We start from the raw sequence: 14,885 nt of genomic DNA on the forward strand, positions 1-14,885 counted from the left end.
AGCAATATTCAAATAATATTTAGTAGCTTTTCAACAAATTTTTGTGTTTTTTGCTTTCCACTGTAGTGTTCTTTCGAATGCTAAGCTTGGCAGGTCTGCATTTGACAGCACGGCAAATAATGCCACCTGGGAAAGGGCTACAATGGGCTCTCTAGTCTTCATAGTGCTTTGTCCACTTTATGCAGATGTTGATATCACGTGGAAGACCTGAGAGAGGTGCTTTTAAATGGAAAATGTTTCTTCTTGCTCTTTTACTGATGCTACCTTACTGTTGTCTGCCCACTAATTTTTTTTGTTCGTTTTTGTTTATTGGCTTTTCTTTCTTGATGCAGTCCCTAAACGTACGAGAGTTGGTGAAGCTGCGGAGTTTCTACGAAAAGGTTTTCATGACCTTCATCACTCTCATGCGGAAAAAGTGAGTCTCCAGCGAGCTCAGCACTGCCCGTTCGGCCGGCGTGCTTTTTTGGGGGAAGTGTTGGGGCAGTGCGGCCGACTTCCGTTAGTTTTGACTCCAGTTAATTCGATTTTTCTGGCAATTCGATGCCGAACGAAGGTCCCGGCCAGCACCCGTGCACTTCCATGGACCCAAGCTTTCGTTTTCCTTTCAATTGTCTGACCTTCGTCGGATAATCGAACCTTGACCGGTCGGCGCACGCACACCTGACCCGCTAATGGTGACCCCTAGTAGCATCCCCTTTAGTGGTAGCGCTATCTGTCTTTCTCGGCAGAGCACATTGAATGGGCTGAACACGCGTCATCTCTCGTTTAAAACGTCTATTTCCTGGGAAGATTCTCGGGCAGTAACCTTAGCTCACAATGTCTGTTTATGGTATCTAGCCGACTCTAACGTGGCCCCCCCCCCCCCCCTTCTTTCGGGAAAATTGGGGCTGAAAATAGCCTGCACTGTTGCAGTTGGCAGTCGGATACAAAACCAAAAGCGCCTTCGCGGCATTTGTATGCTTTACCGCATAACACAGATGTATTTTGGCAAAGCTGAGTTTAGGAAGCCTACTGACATGCTGCAACACTAGCATATTAGACCCTTAACCATTTTTCTTGCTAAAAAATAGGGTGCACGTTAGATTTATACGTTGTTTTGAAGCTTTAATGTCATTTCTATGTTAGTTTTCTACTTTCGCCCCATAATAAGCGTACGCGCATTTGATTCGAGGGCTTGTTATAATCGAACAAATACTGCTGAATGAACAAGCGGTGTGTTTTGGCGTTTCTTCGGCATCTTGTTGAATTCGAACCGCTGGATAATTCAATCAATTTCTTTGGTCCCATCAGGGCTGAAATAATGGAAGTCGACTGTATTCAAAGGAGAGAATGGCACTCTGAAAAGACAGTGCCAGAAACATTGTCGACCGTATATGCTAACGTTTCTGGTGCCAAGTCATGCTAAATCTCGCTAAAGCGATCACGCCAGCATACAGCCCTTGTTTTCACAATTCCGAACTTCACATTTGCATAATAATCGGTGATTTACCTAAGGTCACTCTAAGTGTGCAAATTCATGAACATCCTTTAACAAAAATAGAAGTTTACAACATTTGGTGGCCACACGTTGGTTTTGAAGGAAACCACTAAAACAAGCGTCACACGCAAAGCAATTCAGGAGAATTCTTTTATGTAAACAGGAGTAGACAATGAAATTTTAAATGTATGCATCTTTTGCTTCATAATCAATGGGACATACTGTGTAAAATTTTTCTGGCACACTTCAGATTTTTAGACTAAGCAGTTCTGGTTTTGATACCTGGGAAGCCTCAAGGGGCAATGCGACAATTTCTCAGACAGACCACAGCACATTGTTTCGAACAGCCCTCATACCTGTGTCCTAGTAGCTCCCTAACCTAGTGGCACCTTTAAAGCCATGTAAAGTGTTCATTCATTCATTCATTCATTCATTGCCTTTCAGGGAAAGCTTCTGTGACATGGGGGGCGGCAGCAAGATCCGGTCGGTTACGAAGAACTTCGAACAGTTCATCGATGAGGTAGGAGTCTTAATTCACCATCCTTGACTTAAGCATATGAATTCGCCTAGTAGCCGTGCCCGCAGCTTCAAAGGATATTTCACAACATGTTTTCATTTTTGCCTGCACATTGACTGCACCTCAGAGATCCCTTCTTAGCAACATTCCATTCCAGTCCATTTTATTTTATTTGGGCCAATAGCTTAAGCTAGTAGAAAAACCCAGGGTCACACGCAATACCATACAGCAGGCCTCCATTCATTTGTCTCGTATTAATTAAATTATTTAGTTAATCTCATCCCAGCCGAAGGGGGGCCTAGCTAGTGCCCATACATTTATGTATGTAGGCCAAAAATTGGTTATTGTGATCTTGAAATTGGCCCTCGCCAGACAATTCAAATTTAACTTGTCAGCGCACCCATGGCTGACCCCAATGGTGACTCTAATCGTCACTTCGATGGCGTCTCTCTTGGCGGCACTAGGGAACAGTGACTGCATGCGAGAGGCATCATTTGCCACCAAAAATTCCAATTTTGGGATGGCCTTCGGCAGATTTAGAAGCAGAAATGGCAGCTCATTAACGCGCCATGTTGCCCAAAAATTCGGTTAGAAAAATTGCTGGTGCCTCACCATCCTATGTGAAATGAGCATGCAGTGCCTTGTTGAGCAGTGAGCAGATACGTGTCAATCATCAACCATCAGAAACGTGTCAATCAATCCAATCGTTCGATTGTGAATCAATTCACACCTGTGACGCCTTCCACGTAACAATCTCATCATATTTTGAAGCACAGGAGTATGCGATTTAATGCTGCACCAAATTCCATGACCCATGCCTGTCTCTCCTTCAATTTGTGACATACAATTTTTTTTTTCAATTATTGTAAATGGGAGCAGTTTGAGATGATTCTTTCTAACGATCGTAGCATTGCTTGCTCCGTATAAAACGGAGCATAGCAAATTTGCAGGCATAGGACGGGGTCAGCCAACGCAAGACAAGTGGAAATGTTATATTCTTGGGGAGGCCTTCATTCTGAAGTAAAATGTAAATTAGGGCTAATGATTGCAAACGCCGTCGCCAACCGATTTTCCAGACCTCGCGGGGACCGAAAAATAGTCCAATAAACCAAACGCTCCGAAAAATTGTTCAGCCAAAAAAAAGAAAAGAAAAAGGTTATTACATTTACAGCGGCTTAAAAAAATATCTTATCAACTCCTTGCCTCGTACTACGCTTGGAGGCGATCAGATTTCCTTGGATTTGTGCAAGAGTGACGTCTCTGCATACAGTCGCCAAGAGCGTCACCTTGTTGGCGATCTTCACCAACGGAGATTGCTATGGAGATGGAAGAAACGAGCCACGCTTCTTCGCACCACTTGGCTCTTGCGAAGGCATAGGATGTGGCACGAAGCACACAAATGCAAAGCTGCACAAACACACACAAGGATGCGACGTCTCGAGACACACCACGGGCAGAATGACAACCAAAACTGGGAGGGGCGGGGAAGGGGGGGACGAAAATATTAAAAGAAAGGATTCCGGCACCAAGTGATTATGATGGTGGTGTTGGCCGAAGAGGGGAGGGGGGGAGAGAAAAAAAGAAAAGAAAGGTTGTCTCCTGGAGCGCAAGCTATTGATGGCCTGCACCTCCTGATCTTGGAGGCTACAAAGCAGGCCACTGGAAGCCAAACCTGGCCAAGACAGTGGAATATCCAACGTGGCAGCCTCAAAGATCAGGTAGTGTCGCTCAAAACTAGCGATTTGCTTGAGAAAATCTAACTTTGGGGCCTAAGTTCGTCCGAAAAATCGGTCTTGCGAACTCATTAGCCCTATGGGAACCCCGACGGCGCATTTATTGAGTCCGGAATATCCGTCAAGTCTGAATTTGTCGAGTCCGCAAGATCCATCGGCGACTGTGCTTTTAAATGTTTGTACCCGAAATGCCTCACGCGTGCGCGTGCCTTGCAGATTCCCATGCTGATTCTTCGGATCGAGGAAATGCGATTGGCCGTGCTCGAGAAGGAGAGTTACACGGAGTGGAAGTTCTTGTTCAGGTTGGGTACCTCCAAAGTGGTGAGCATTTTTCCTTCACTGCATGTTTCATGTGTTGCCTCTCGTATTTATCACGACTGCACATGCTAAAGACGACTCGCCCGTCGCGGTAGCATTCCACCGCTCGGCACGAGGTTGCGGGCTCGATTTCCAACTGTGGCAGCCTCATTTTGACAGGAACAAAATTCGGGAACACTCTTGTACTTGCACTTAATTGCACGTGAACAGCTCCAGAAGGTCGAGGTTAATGTGGAGTTCATAGCCCCAATGTACGTAACACTGGGACGTTGGACCGTGAATCAATCAATCGGTCAGTCATTTAAGCTGCATTGCAAATGTCCTACGAAATCCTGTGGTCCTTCCACCTTGGGCACTCGCTTTGCTAAGCTTGTTGCTCTGTCACTCAATCAATCGGTCAATCAATTAGCCATCACCACTTTGACCTACTTGCCACTGCCCTACGGCATTGCATCACATTTCATCGTGGATGCGGGTGGAAGTCCACGTGCGTGAAATTTTGTAGGATCGACTTCCTAGCATTGCCTGGACCTTCGTTATCCAAGCCTGGCGTACGAGGAGTAGAACAACCTCTTGTTGTGTTAGTAACATTGTTTAGAACAAAGTACTAGGCATGCTGTTAAGTTGAGAACTAAATACAGGGGTTGGGGGGTGAAGCAAAATGAAGGTCGCCTTATATCTGCGGGAAAACACGGGGTAGCACAGAAGGCGATTGAGAATGCAGCGTCAGTTTTCTGAACCTGCCACTCCCTTTGAAACTCAGACTTGGCACAAAGTAGCCTGCTGAGCTGCTGGAAGGTATTGTATCTACTCGAGTGTAGGTTGTAGGCTGATCCTATACAAATAATGTTGGAAAGTCATGGGTCAGTTTCGATTCGAGTATGTGGTGTAGCTACAACCGCCAGACACTGCCGATTTTATCGGGACACAAGGAAAATCGGGAATGTCCATGCAGGAAAAAGCAAAGGAGGTCGCAAACATTCAAAGCACCCCCTGGTGCAATTTTGGAAACCTGTCTACCTACTTTGACGTGCCTTCGACATGTCTACTTTGCTTAGTCATCTAGCGAACTGGGTAGCGGTGGCATGGAATAAAATCTCGGCCAATCTGATGATTCGTGTGTTTTGAAAGTGCAATATCTAGATGATGTTGCATGTTCTTCTCGCAGCTAAATGCTTTTTTTTTTTTTTTTTGCTAGGCTTACGTTCGAAGAAAATATATTCATTTTCCAAGTTCCGAAATTTCTGGGGTCAGTCAAAAATTGAGAATTGCCTAGCTTCAAGTAAGTGGTATATGTTTCAAGTAGGGTTGTGCGAATATCAAATAGTAGATTACGAATTGAATATCGAATCGAATTAGAAATCAAGGTATACAGTATGGCCTATTTCTGCTAAAGGGAAATCCAAATTAGTATGCCAGCAGTGATTACAGCTCAGTTCTAGTACAGTTGCCCACTGATTTTTCAGACTCCAAAAATTCAGAGATGCTCGATCATTTGGTCTGCTTCGCGGCACCACCATTCTCCCCATAGACCATAATGTATAACAACTGCCGAAGGTTCGGACACCTTGCATCTTCTCGTCTGATTTTTCGGACACTCCTTGAGCCAACTCAATCGAGAGCACCATGCACCGACTCTGACCGGTGCATGGTTCGACTTGCTGAAATTCATTTTTGTTTTGAACAGAGCCTCCTTGCTACCCCACCAAGTGGCGCTACTGCAAATCCCCGCTCACCATCATCGTTTCTGCCTGGTTCATGGCTACGGCAGTTCCAGGTTGCGGTGATGCAACGCGGCATAGAGAAACATCGTGTCGAGTGTCTAATGGCGCCGACATTGCTCGCGCAGACTGTGCTGGATCTGCCATGGTTGCTCAGTGGCTATGGTGTTGGGTTGCTGAGCACGAGGTCACGGGATCGAATCCCAGCCACGGCGGCCACATTTCAATGAGGGCGAAATGCGAAAACACCCGTGTACTTAGATTTAGGTGCACGTTAAAGAACCCCAGGTGGTCGAAATTTCCAGAGTCGTCCACTACAGCGTGCCTCATAATCAGAAAGTGGTTTTGGCTCGTAAAACCCCATAATTTAAAAAAAGAAAAATACTGTGCTGGGGAATGCCGGCAAGCGGGTGCCGGGAGACCTAGGATTTGTCACCTTACGATGTGCTCCCTACTGACACCGAAAATGTTCTGCCGAGACCTGCGCAGTAGTTGCATTGTGATTCCGGACACCGTCTCATTTGACAGTTTTACAGGTGTTTCACATACTGCTGTACTGACATGCGCAGAACTCGATGACAGCGAGATCATTTGTCAGGTTTGTGCTGCACCGCCGAACGATGATTCCAAGTCGGAAGATGATGCATCATGTGCTACGCTGCCTTCGCATGCGGAGCGTGTACAAGCAGTGACTGCTTTCAGCCGCCTATAGTGACCGTACGACCCTCCAAGATTCAGGCTTATCTGAATGCGCGTAAATGCAACAGCGTGCAACGGCGCATTCACGATTTCTTCAAGCCTACTGCCGTGCCCGAATAAGTGGGTGGAAATAAAAGATTTCCTTTTTTTTTTCTTAATCTGCGTTTTCGGACACCTGTTTATTCTGACATTTCCGCAGTCCCCGTGAGGCCTGAATACATTCGCCGACCGTTCAGAGTCGGTGCATGGTGCTCTCAAACGAGTTGGCTCAAGAAGTGGCGAAAAAATCAGACGAGAGGTTGCAAGGTGTCCGAACTTTCAGCAGTTGCTATACATTATGGTCTATGGGGAGAATGGCGGTGCCGCAAAGCAGACCGAATAATCGAGCATGTCCGAATTTTTGGAGTCCGGAAAATCAGTCGGCGGCTGCATATGAAGGTCTGGGAAGCATTTTTTTATCAGCAGAATGTGTTGAATAGAATCAAGTGCTTTCGTTCCTCTGAACCTAAAGAATTAGTGGAGTTAAGCTCTACGGAATACCAGTGAGGTTCTCAGTTTAGTGGTGGACTTGTGTTTTATGGCAATCTTGAATTGCATAGAAAGTTGTGCTTTCCACAGGGATGGAAGTGTTGCACCAACTGCGCCAGCTTGTGTGAAAACAATCGCTTCGAATGCAAGTCGCTAAATTTTGCGGGATGTTCGCGATGTTCAGCGGCAACCACGCAACTATGTGTTGGCTAGTATTTAGCCCTAGAAGTCAAGCTAAGACAATCCGTTCCCTTGTCAGCGTCCTTGAAGTGTGAGTGTGTTTGGGGGCTCCTTGCAACATGACCGCATGAAAACGAAGATCCTTTGTGCTATGCAGTGCATTACGAATGTTTTATTAAGTCTTGTGCATCTGCGTAATTGTTTGGACCAGCTAAGTATGACTTGAACTGGCGCTCTCTCTATGGGACAGTTGGAAAAGAAAGCCGTGCTCTCAGCTGGATGAATGAGTTGTACAGTCTATCGTTATATGTCTTAGGCCTCGCTTGTAAGCCTTATTGGTGAAACTTCGTCGATTAATGGCAAACACACATATTTCGCACGTGCAACAAATCCGGTTTCATTGACGGTACTGCAGCACGCTGACAAATGAGCTTCTTGCTTTCGTGAAACTTCTTGGCCAGAAATATCTAATGGCAAACGTAATTAGACTCAAATTTTCACTCAGGTTACTCTATATTCTGCAAAACCATACGCCATACAAAATCAGACTTTTTTGAGTATTCGCACACTCCTAGTTTCGAGGGTTGACTTGAGGTTTGAATTTTGCGTGACTGTTGCCGCGCTCATTGAAAAAAAAAAATGCAGGGGTGGGTGCTGAACAAGCTGGTGAGCCACCGGGAAACGCTGCACCTGGTCATGACCCGCCTCTGCGACCTGGTGGCACGAGACCAGTTCACGGCAGCGCTCGTCGAGCTGGGCATTGTCGTGCCGACACCCGAGGTGCACCAGAACGGCGTAGAAGAGGACAACACCACCTCAGCCAAGGCCTCTCCCGACAGCACAACAGTGACGGCTGAGGCGGACGCCGTCCACTGTGGTAGCAGCGCTGGATTGGCTGCGGCAGCAGCAGCTTCTGCAGAGCCCGAACAGCCGCAGAGCGAGCCGATAGAGTCGTTGTGTGAGCCGCCACCAGCCAAGGACAGCCGGCTGGCGAGGGACAGCTTGCAGCTCTTCCTGGACGGCAAAGGCACGGACATGTCCTTCGAGATCGTCACAGCACCGGGTATGTCGCGATCTCGTGCTTTTGGCCACAGGGAGCATTGTTTGCCTCAATCAGTCACTTCGTGCCTGCTGTGGTCTGTCCGGCATGCTTCACCACGCCGCGTTGTCAGGTCGCGCAGCAAGTTGTTCAAGTTCAAGTGTATTCATCAACGATGTCAGTTTTACAAAGAATTGTATGCAAAATTAGCACTACACAGAGAGTCCCAAAGTTAAGAACTGTCAGGGGGACTGTGGGAGCGAACAGATGCGCAGTTGGCACTGGTAGGTGTAGAAGTGGAGCGATCCCGTTCGATCGTTGCCAAAAGCAAACGACGATCCTTCAGCACTCAAATTGTCACTCAAATGGCCGCTGTCTAGTTCGAAAGACCTGGAAAGGCTCCCCGTGTCGTCGGGAGACATGAGCTTTGCTTTTTTTTGGCACTAGCACCACGTGCGTTGCGTGTTTAGCATTCATTCTGCGTGTTTGCTTTATGGTAGTGTAGGATCTGATGTCATCGACTCGTCGTGACATTACACAAAGCAGCTACCCGTTCTGGTTTCAGTACCTCGTTTATTGATTATTTAAAATTATTGATGAGCTTCTACGCAAATTGAACCACCCTACCAGTGAGACAGGACTGTCAATGCCATTTGAAAATGAAAATATCCTAGTATTGTTAAAAAAACTCCGGAGTTGCTCTTTAAAGGGAACGCATAACTAGTTTACAAACTAACATAAACCGAATGCAGCATTAACGTTATAAAAAAAGTGCTTCATATTATGCATTCTGTAGGCCTATACAGGCAAAGAATCATTGCCATGGCCTTCGTGTCTAAACTAAGATGTAGCCGGTCCGAGAAAAAGGACAATGTGGTTTCCCTTTAACAGTGAGCCATAACTGTGCATTTCTACGTTATAAAATTGTATTTTGCGAATTCTGCTCATACAACAGAATCCTTGAAAGTGCTTTTTGTTTTAGTCTCTCCTAGCCAATGTGAACCTTTGCAAATATAAATGTTCCTTTCTTTTCGTTTGTCTTTCTTGCTTGTCGGCCACCCCTAAAGGCTACAGTGGTGATTCGAGTCCAGAGCCAGTCAACGATGCTGTCTCGGGTGGGCACTGGCAGATTGGGGCCCACCGGGTTGTCGTGGCGACCCGCTGCAATTGGTTCAAGAAGGCGCTCCTGAGTGGCATGCGGGAATCCATCGACAGGTCAGTGCCTCCTGCCTCAAAACTTCAACTGTGCAAGTGGTCATCCCACGGCCAACCCACAGTCCTTGCCCTGTGTCTTGTAACATGCATATACAGTAGGGCTTCAGTGATAGGTTCCTGTTGAGTGCGATTTGCCAGTGCCATTGTTTGTGATCGAGAACACAAAATTACTAAATACAGTTGCGCTTCTTTTTTAGCCGGTCAATATGTTACCAAAAAACACAGTCGTTGGGTGCCATCTGCAGTTGCTTAGTGGCTTTGGCTTAGCGGCTTTGGCTTAGCGGCTTTGGCTTAGCGGCTTAGCACACCCCCGAATCAAACGCACGCCCCTTTCTGTGTACACAGAAGAAAACATTAAGGCTCCTAAACAAAGTAGAAACCTAATGGGCACCTGACTTTTTCTTTCTTTTCTTTCTTTTTTTTTTTTTCTTTTGCAATGGTCTGGTGTCCAGGACACGCAGGCCTGGAGGGGAATGAGAGGGCTGACGCTCTAGCTCGAGAGCTCACGAACCGAGCGGAGCAACCATTGCCCTCCCATTCACAACCCGCCGCTTCACAGGAAAGCCGTCGTGAGGAGGAGGATAACGATCCGGCACGTATGGTACCACGCAATATTCTTGCTCACCAGCGCGCCATCCGGCAACAATACGGCGCCCCCCCCCCCCACATCTTTGAAAAGGGAAGACGCAATAGATCTACGCAGGATTCAAACGGGGGTCTACCCAAATTTATTAAGATTGAGCAAAATCTTCCCAACGATGTATGGGCGTGCCTCTCCGTGGTGCAGCGACTCACCACCGTCTTTGTACCACATTTCATGGGGATGCCAAAATAGACCGCCGAATTTAAATGCCTATTTAGTTAGGTATAATCTAACCAACACACTGGAGCAATGGGAGGCACAACTCGCCAGCTCAGACCCGAAGGTGCAGAAGGCTCTTCTTGGTCACGTTCGGCTAGCGGCAGAAGCCAGTGGAGCCCTGGACTTGGGACACCACCCGTCAAGCTCCTAATCCCCTATCCCCATTTCCCCAATTCAATAAAGTTATTCTCTCTCTCTCTCTCTCTCTCTCTCTCTCTCTCTCTCGTTTTTTTGCACGAGAAAATGCCATTGTGTGTGTTCCACAGTGGGAGCCCGTTCCCCAACGTCAGCTTCGCCGCATGTTCTTTTAAAGTCAGCTTCGCCGCAGTACATCCTTGTGATGTGGTAAACCGCGCAAGTGTCACAAACTCGGTTTTGGTTTTGGATTGGCACCGCGCTGGCAATTGTCGGCAATTTTCAATAGAGGTCAGGCATGCGTAGTAGTCAACTTCTAATTATCTGGCGAAGGCCATTTTTAGGATTTCGATGACAAATTAACCACGAATCAAGTTAACGGAGATCTGCTGTACACACGCAACCGTATGCACACATTCACACACATGCGCACAGTTAATCAGTTAATTGTACACAGTTAATCGTACACAGGACATCTTGGGTGCGATCTTGTACACGTTCCAAAATCGAACGGAGGCGGTCCGTTCTTTACGTCACAAAATAGGCGGTCCATTCCAGTCCGTTCGTCCGATAGCAGACGACATGGAATAATTGACAGCAAATATCACGTCACAATCGACGTCACGGCGTTCTTCATGGTTCAAATTGACCAATCGTGTGCGGCTCGGTGGAACGGATCGCCTCCGTTCTATTTTGGAACGCGTACAAGATGGCACCCCTTGTCTTCCTTTTGCAGCTACTTCTTGAAGATGCCATGGCAACAAGCCAAAGTGGCCAACTTTATTGACGTTATCTGTGCAAGGTGCTCAGGTTCGACGGAATTTGCTGTTCCCGTTCACCCCCACCTCAATGCAGGAAGATAGTGGTGCATGACACGCATCCCGAAGTGTTCCAGCTGTTCCTCGAGTACCTGTACCGTGGCTGCCTCGACTCGCAGCACCTCACCACCGAGCAGCTCGTCGAACTCATGCAGCTTGGCGACCGGTACGAGGTGAGTCGGCACAGTTCCCGCTGAACCAGTCTAGGTGTCGCAGATTAGGAGGCATACGGGGGGCTGAGGAACTGCGCTTTTCGGGGCGACGTAAGCGTGACGTAGCTGATGCCCTGAGTGACGGGGCTGCTTCCCTACTGAGAAATTCTGCGTAATGTCCGCCGATTCCGGCACATGTTTCCTGGACCGTTCTATGGCTCAGTGGCAATAGCGATCCGCTGCCAAACGACGTGGTTGTGGATTTGGTTCCCAGTCGCAACACACAACAGCGGCGTTCTACTAGTAGGGGTGGAATATGTTGTTCTTTGGGCAGAGAACCCCGGGCAGCTAGAAATTGTCAAAATTAATCTGCAGCCCTCCATCTTAGTGTGTGGGTGCAGCTTTTGCACTTCCAACTTTACAATTTAATTTTAATTCTTTCGGTCACGGTTTCTCCATTTAGAGACGCAACTTAAGTTTGAATGTCCCGATAAAAAGTGACGAAAAGGGAAAAAACAACTCGGGACAGGGCACTGGACGTAAACTTGACCCTCTGCTAACGAAAATCAATGTTATGAGCAACTTTAGTGCCGAGAGTAACACAAGGCTGATTGTATTTTAGGCGACCCACCACCATGTCTCAGAAGAAGTTTGACGTGTTGCCTTGTATTAGTGTTGTGAACTTGTTTTCCCTCTTGCATCAGCAGGCCCTAAATTCAATAGTAACCATCTCATCTACTTGTAACAAACGTTTCTGTTCTCTTCGTGATGTAATGCATCATCTCACTGGGTTCAATTTCTACAATCAACAAGTAATTTTTAAATTATGACCAGTGGCATGACGTGACTAAAATATTCACATTACTGGTTAAAAAAAATGTTTGTTTCCTGCAAAGCTTGACCCGTGTTTCTGAAAACGTATAATACTTTGGAAACCTTAAGGAGATGCCGTTGTAATTCGAGATGGAAGGATTCAATTTAGGAAGTGACTATATTGAAGGGGGCCCCTCTCAGTAATCGAAACACTATAGTGTAGGTGCAACAACAGCTGATACGGAATCTATGTAGCTTCGGTCCCTGCTCGAATCACATGTCAGATAGACTTTTCTTTTTTTTCTTTGAAATACTGTTGTATGTTTAACATTTTGTCTGTTTGCACCTTTTAGGTTGAAGGCTCCATAATTCTGTTTTGAAACGAACACTTGCGTGTTCATTTGGCGTGTTCGTTTGGCGCTGGCAGTAGTGATGCTGGCAAAAAAAGTGAGAGCACCGAAGGCACGCTGCTAAAGTTATGTCAAGTGCACCCCAATGACACGGGCCAACCACTGACTAACGCAACTCTATGCACATGATGTGCGATGGAATAAAAAGAGACCGCCTCACTTTAGCAGCTACACCATGTGATGGGCCCCTCACCCTAGTGAGTGCCCTTAGTTTAACACTGAATATGATCGACAGGGGATGATGAAAAAGGGATTTCATTCTGAAAGCAACATTCCAACAAGGGTTCTTGTTCATGCATGTTTTTCGGTGCATGATAACATGTCTTTGGTTAATAAGCGCTAGTTGGCCTCCCGGCATTTCCCTCCATTCTCTCTCTTTCTCTCTCTCTCTTTTCTTTTGCTTATTTTGGTGTGTAAGCAAACGGCCACTGCAGTTTATACAGCCCATAAAACTACGAGCCTCAGTTTGTGTAACGTTTTAGCACTTTTCTATAGCTGGCAATGCTCTGCTCCACAGGCAAAAACTGTGACTTAGTTTCTTTAGTTTTCTAAACTTTTTTTTGGTCTCCTGACTTGACAGGTCGACATGCTGAAAGAGATCACCGAAGATGCCCTTCGTGACCATTTGGACGAGGACTCGGCTCTGTTCTTACTCAACTTGGCCGACCAGCTTAACGCTAGGGAACTCAGGGTAAGTGCAGCAGGCTAGTGCATGCCTAGGACAGTAGTGTTCATCGAGTATTCATGGAGTTCATGGACAGGAGTGGACAGCAGTGTTCATGGCAGCGAGCCACGATGGCATGACTGGCATTGTGCGAAAAACGATGTCGCCTGTAGGCACCAACACGCCCTGCGCTAGTTACGCAAAGTGTCACAAAAAATTGAGGTCATCACCCGAGGGTACCTTCTCTCGTCGAGTGATTGATACTTCAAGCAGTGTGTCCCTGCGCAACGACATTGCGTAGCCGTCACCATTGTGTGTTGCCATCCTCATTAGGAAGGGCTTTGTGCTGAACTGTCAGTTTTAAAGTGCCCAGTTTTCTTTTCTTTATTTCTTTTCTTTCTCTTTTTCAGAATTCAGCACTTGAGTTTGTCGCCATCAACAAGGATGTGGTAAAAAGCGACAGCTACTCGGAGCTTCCAGACGATCTACAGACCGAGATCATGGAAACCATAACCTGGTTCAAGCTCAGGTCTGAAACTCTTTTCCTCATCTTTGGATTCCCGGTTTATACAGAAATGGAGTGTGACATTGAGAGTAGGTTTGTGCGAATACTCGAATATCACCGAGTCAAATCGAATAGCAAACATTCGAATAATTCAATTTGCAAAACAAATATATTGTCACGTGGTAGTGACGGTGAAGAAAGCAGCTAAACTGGGAAAGACGAAACTAGCGTTTTATTGGGTGAACTTGTGCACTCAAAAACAGGCTGCACTCAAAGAATGGCGACAGCGGCGAACACAGTCGGCAATGGTCAAAAATTTTATCAACGGGTCAAGCGCGCCGGCTTTTATACATTAATCGAATGTTCCAGAGTAATCGCTGGGACCCGCGTGCCTTCCACAAAGTTCTACATTATTTGCTTCGCGCACACACACAATTAGATTACACAAGGTTCGGTCACAGACAGCGGATGGAAGCATTGGTAACATTCCAGAAACTTCCAATACATGCAGGCGCGTCCTGCGCTGTGCAATAACATTTGTTAGGCGGTGAAACGTGTCGCCCGATGAAGACAAACAACTACACGTGTCAATATACTATTAAATTTTTTCGAATATTCAGCATATTCGGGGTGAAGACCCACTAAGTGCCACATGTCGTATGCGCCGCGGAGCTCCTCGTTCTCAACGCCATCTGAGCGAGCGTTTCACTTCATTTTCTGCTCAAAAGGAGCGGCAATCGTTTTGTGGACCGGCTTACGCGGTAGCGAACTGTGTCGCTGCGTGCGCTCCCCGACATGGGCTGTTGCGGGGATCTCGCACGCAGTGCCCGAACACCCCAGTTCGCAGAACGGCGCCATGTCACCTGGCTCACTCTCCGCCACGGTCGGTACCACGTTCGTCTGGGTTGACAGGACCGATCGAAATGATAATGCGATGCGTACGGAAAGAACGGCAACAAAGCAGTCCGTATTTCGTAAACTGCGAAAGCGTGTGCAGATATCGGGCCAAATAGCACACGGATCATGTTGGATACGCAGCAACAATCTTCACACCACTTCGACAGCCGCCAATCTAGCCTGCCTGCGTGATCTCTGTTGG

The 14,885-nt window shown here is 46.9% G+C and overlaps 1 protein-coding gene across 3 annotated transcripts in view; it reads left to right on the forward strand.

Moving 5' to 3' along the window:
• LOC142589950 (uncharacterized) overlaps positions 1 to 14,885 on the forward strand; it is a 66,688-nt gene that overhangs the window by 25,153 nt on the left and 26,650 nt on the right. For all 3 annotated transcript variants that reach the window (XM_075701680.1, XM_075701681.1, XM_075701683.1), the window contains 8 exons: positions 333 to 415; positions 1,922 to 1,997; positions 3,944 to 4,048; positions 7,819 to 8,236; positions 9,280 to 9,427; positions 11,280 to 11,415; positions 13,198 to 13,308; positions 13,692 to 13,810. In XM_075701680.1, coding sequence (XP_075557795.1) covers positions 333 to 415; positions 1,922 to 1,997; positions 3,944 to 4,048; positions 7,819 to 8,236; positions 9,280 to 9,427; positions 11,280 to 11,415; positions 13,198 to 13,308; positions 13,692 to 13,810 — 1,196 coding nt within the window. The remainder of the gene's footprint in view (positions 1 to 332; positions 416 to 1,921; positions 1,998 to 3,943; positions 4,049 to 7,818; positions 8,237 to 9,279; positions 9,428 to 11,279; positions 11,416 to 13,197; positions 13,309 to 13,691; positions 13,811 to 14,885) is intronic.

This window comes from Dermacentor variabilis, chromosome 8 (assembly GCF_050947875.1).
Source record: "Dermacentor variabilis isolate Ectoservices chromosome 8, ASM5094787v1, whole genome shotgun sequence".
NCBI lineage: Eukaryota > Metazoa > Arthropoda > Arachnida > Ixodida > Ixodidae > Dermacentor > Dermacentor variabilis.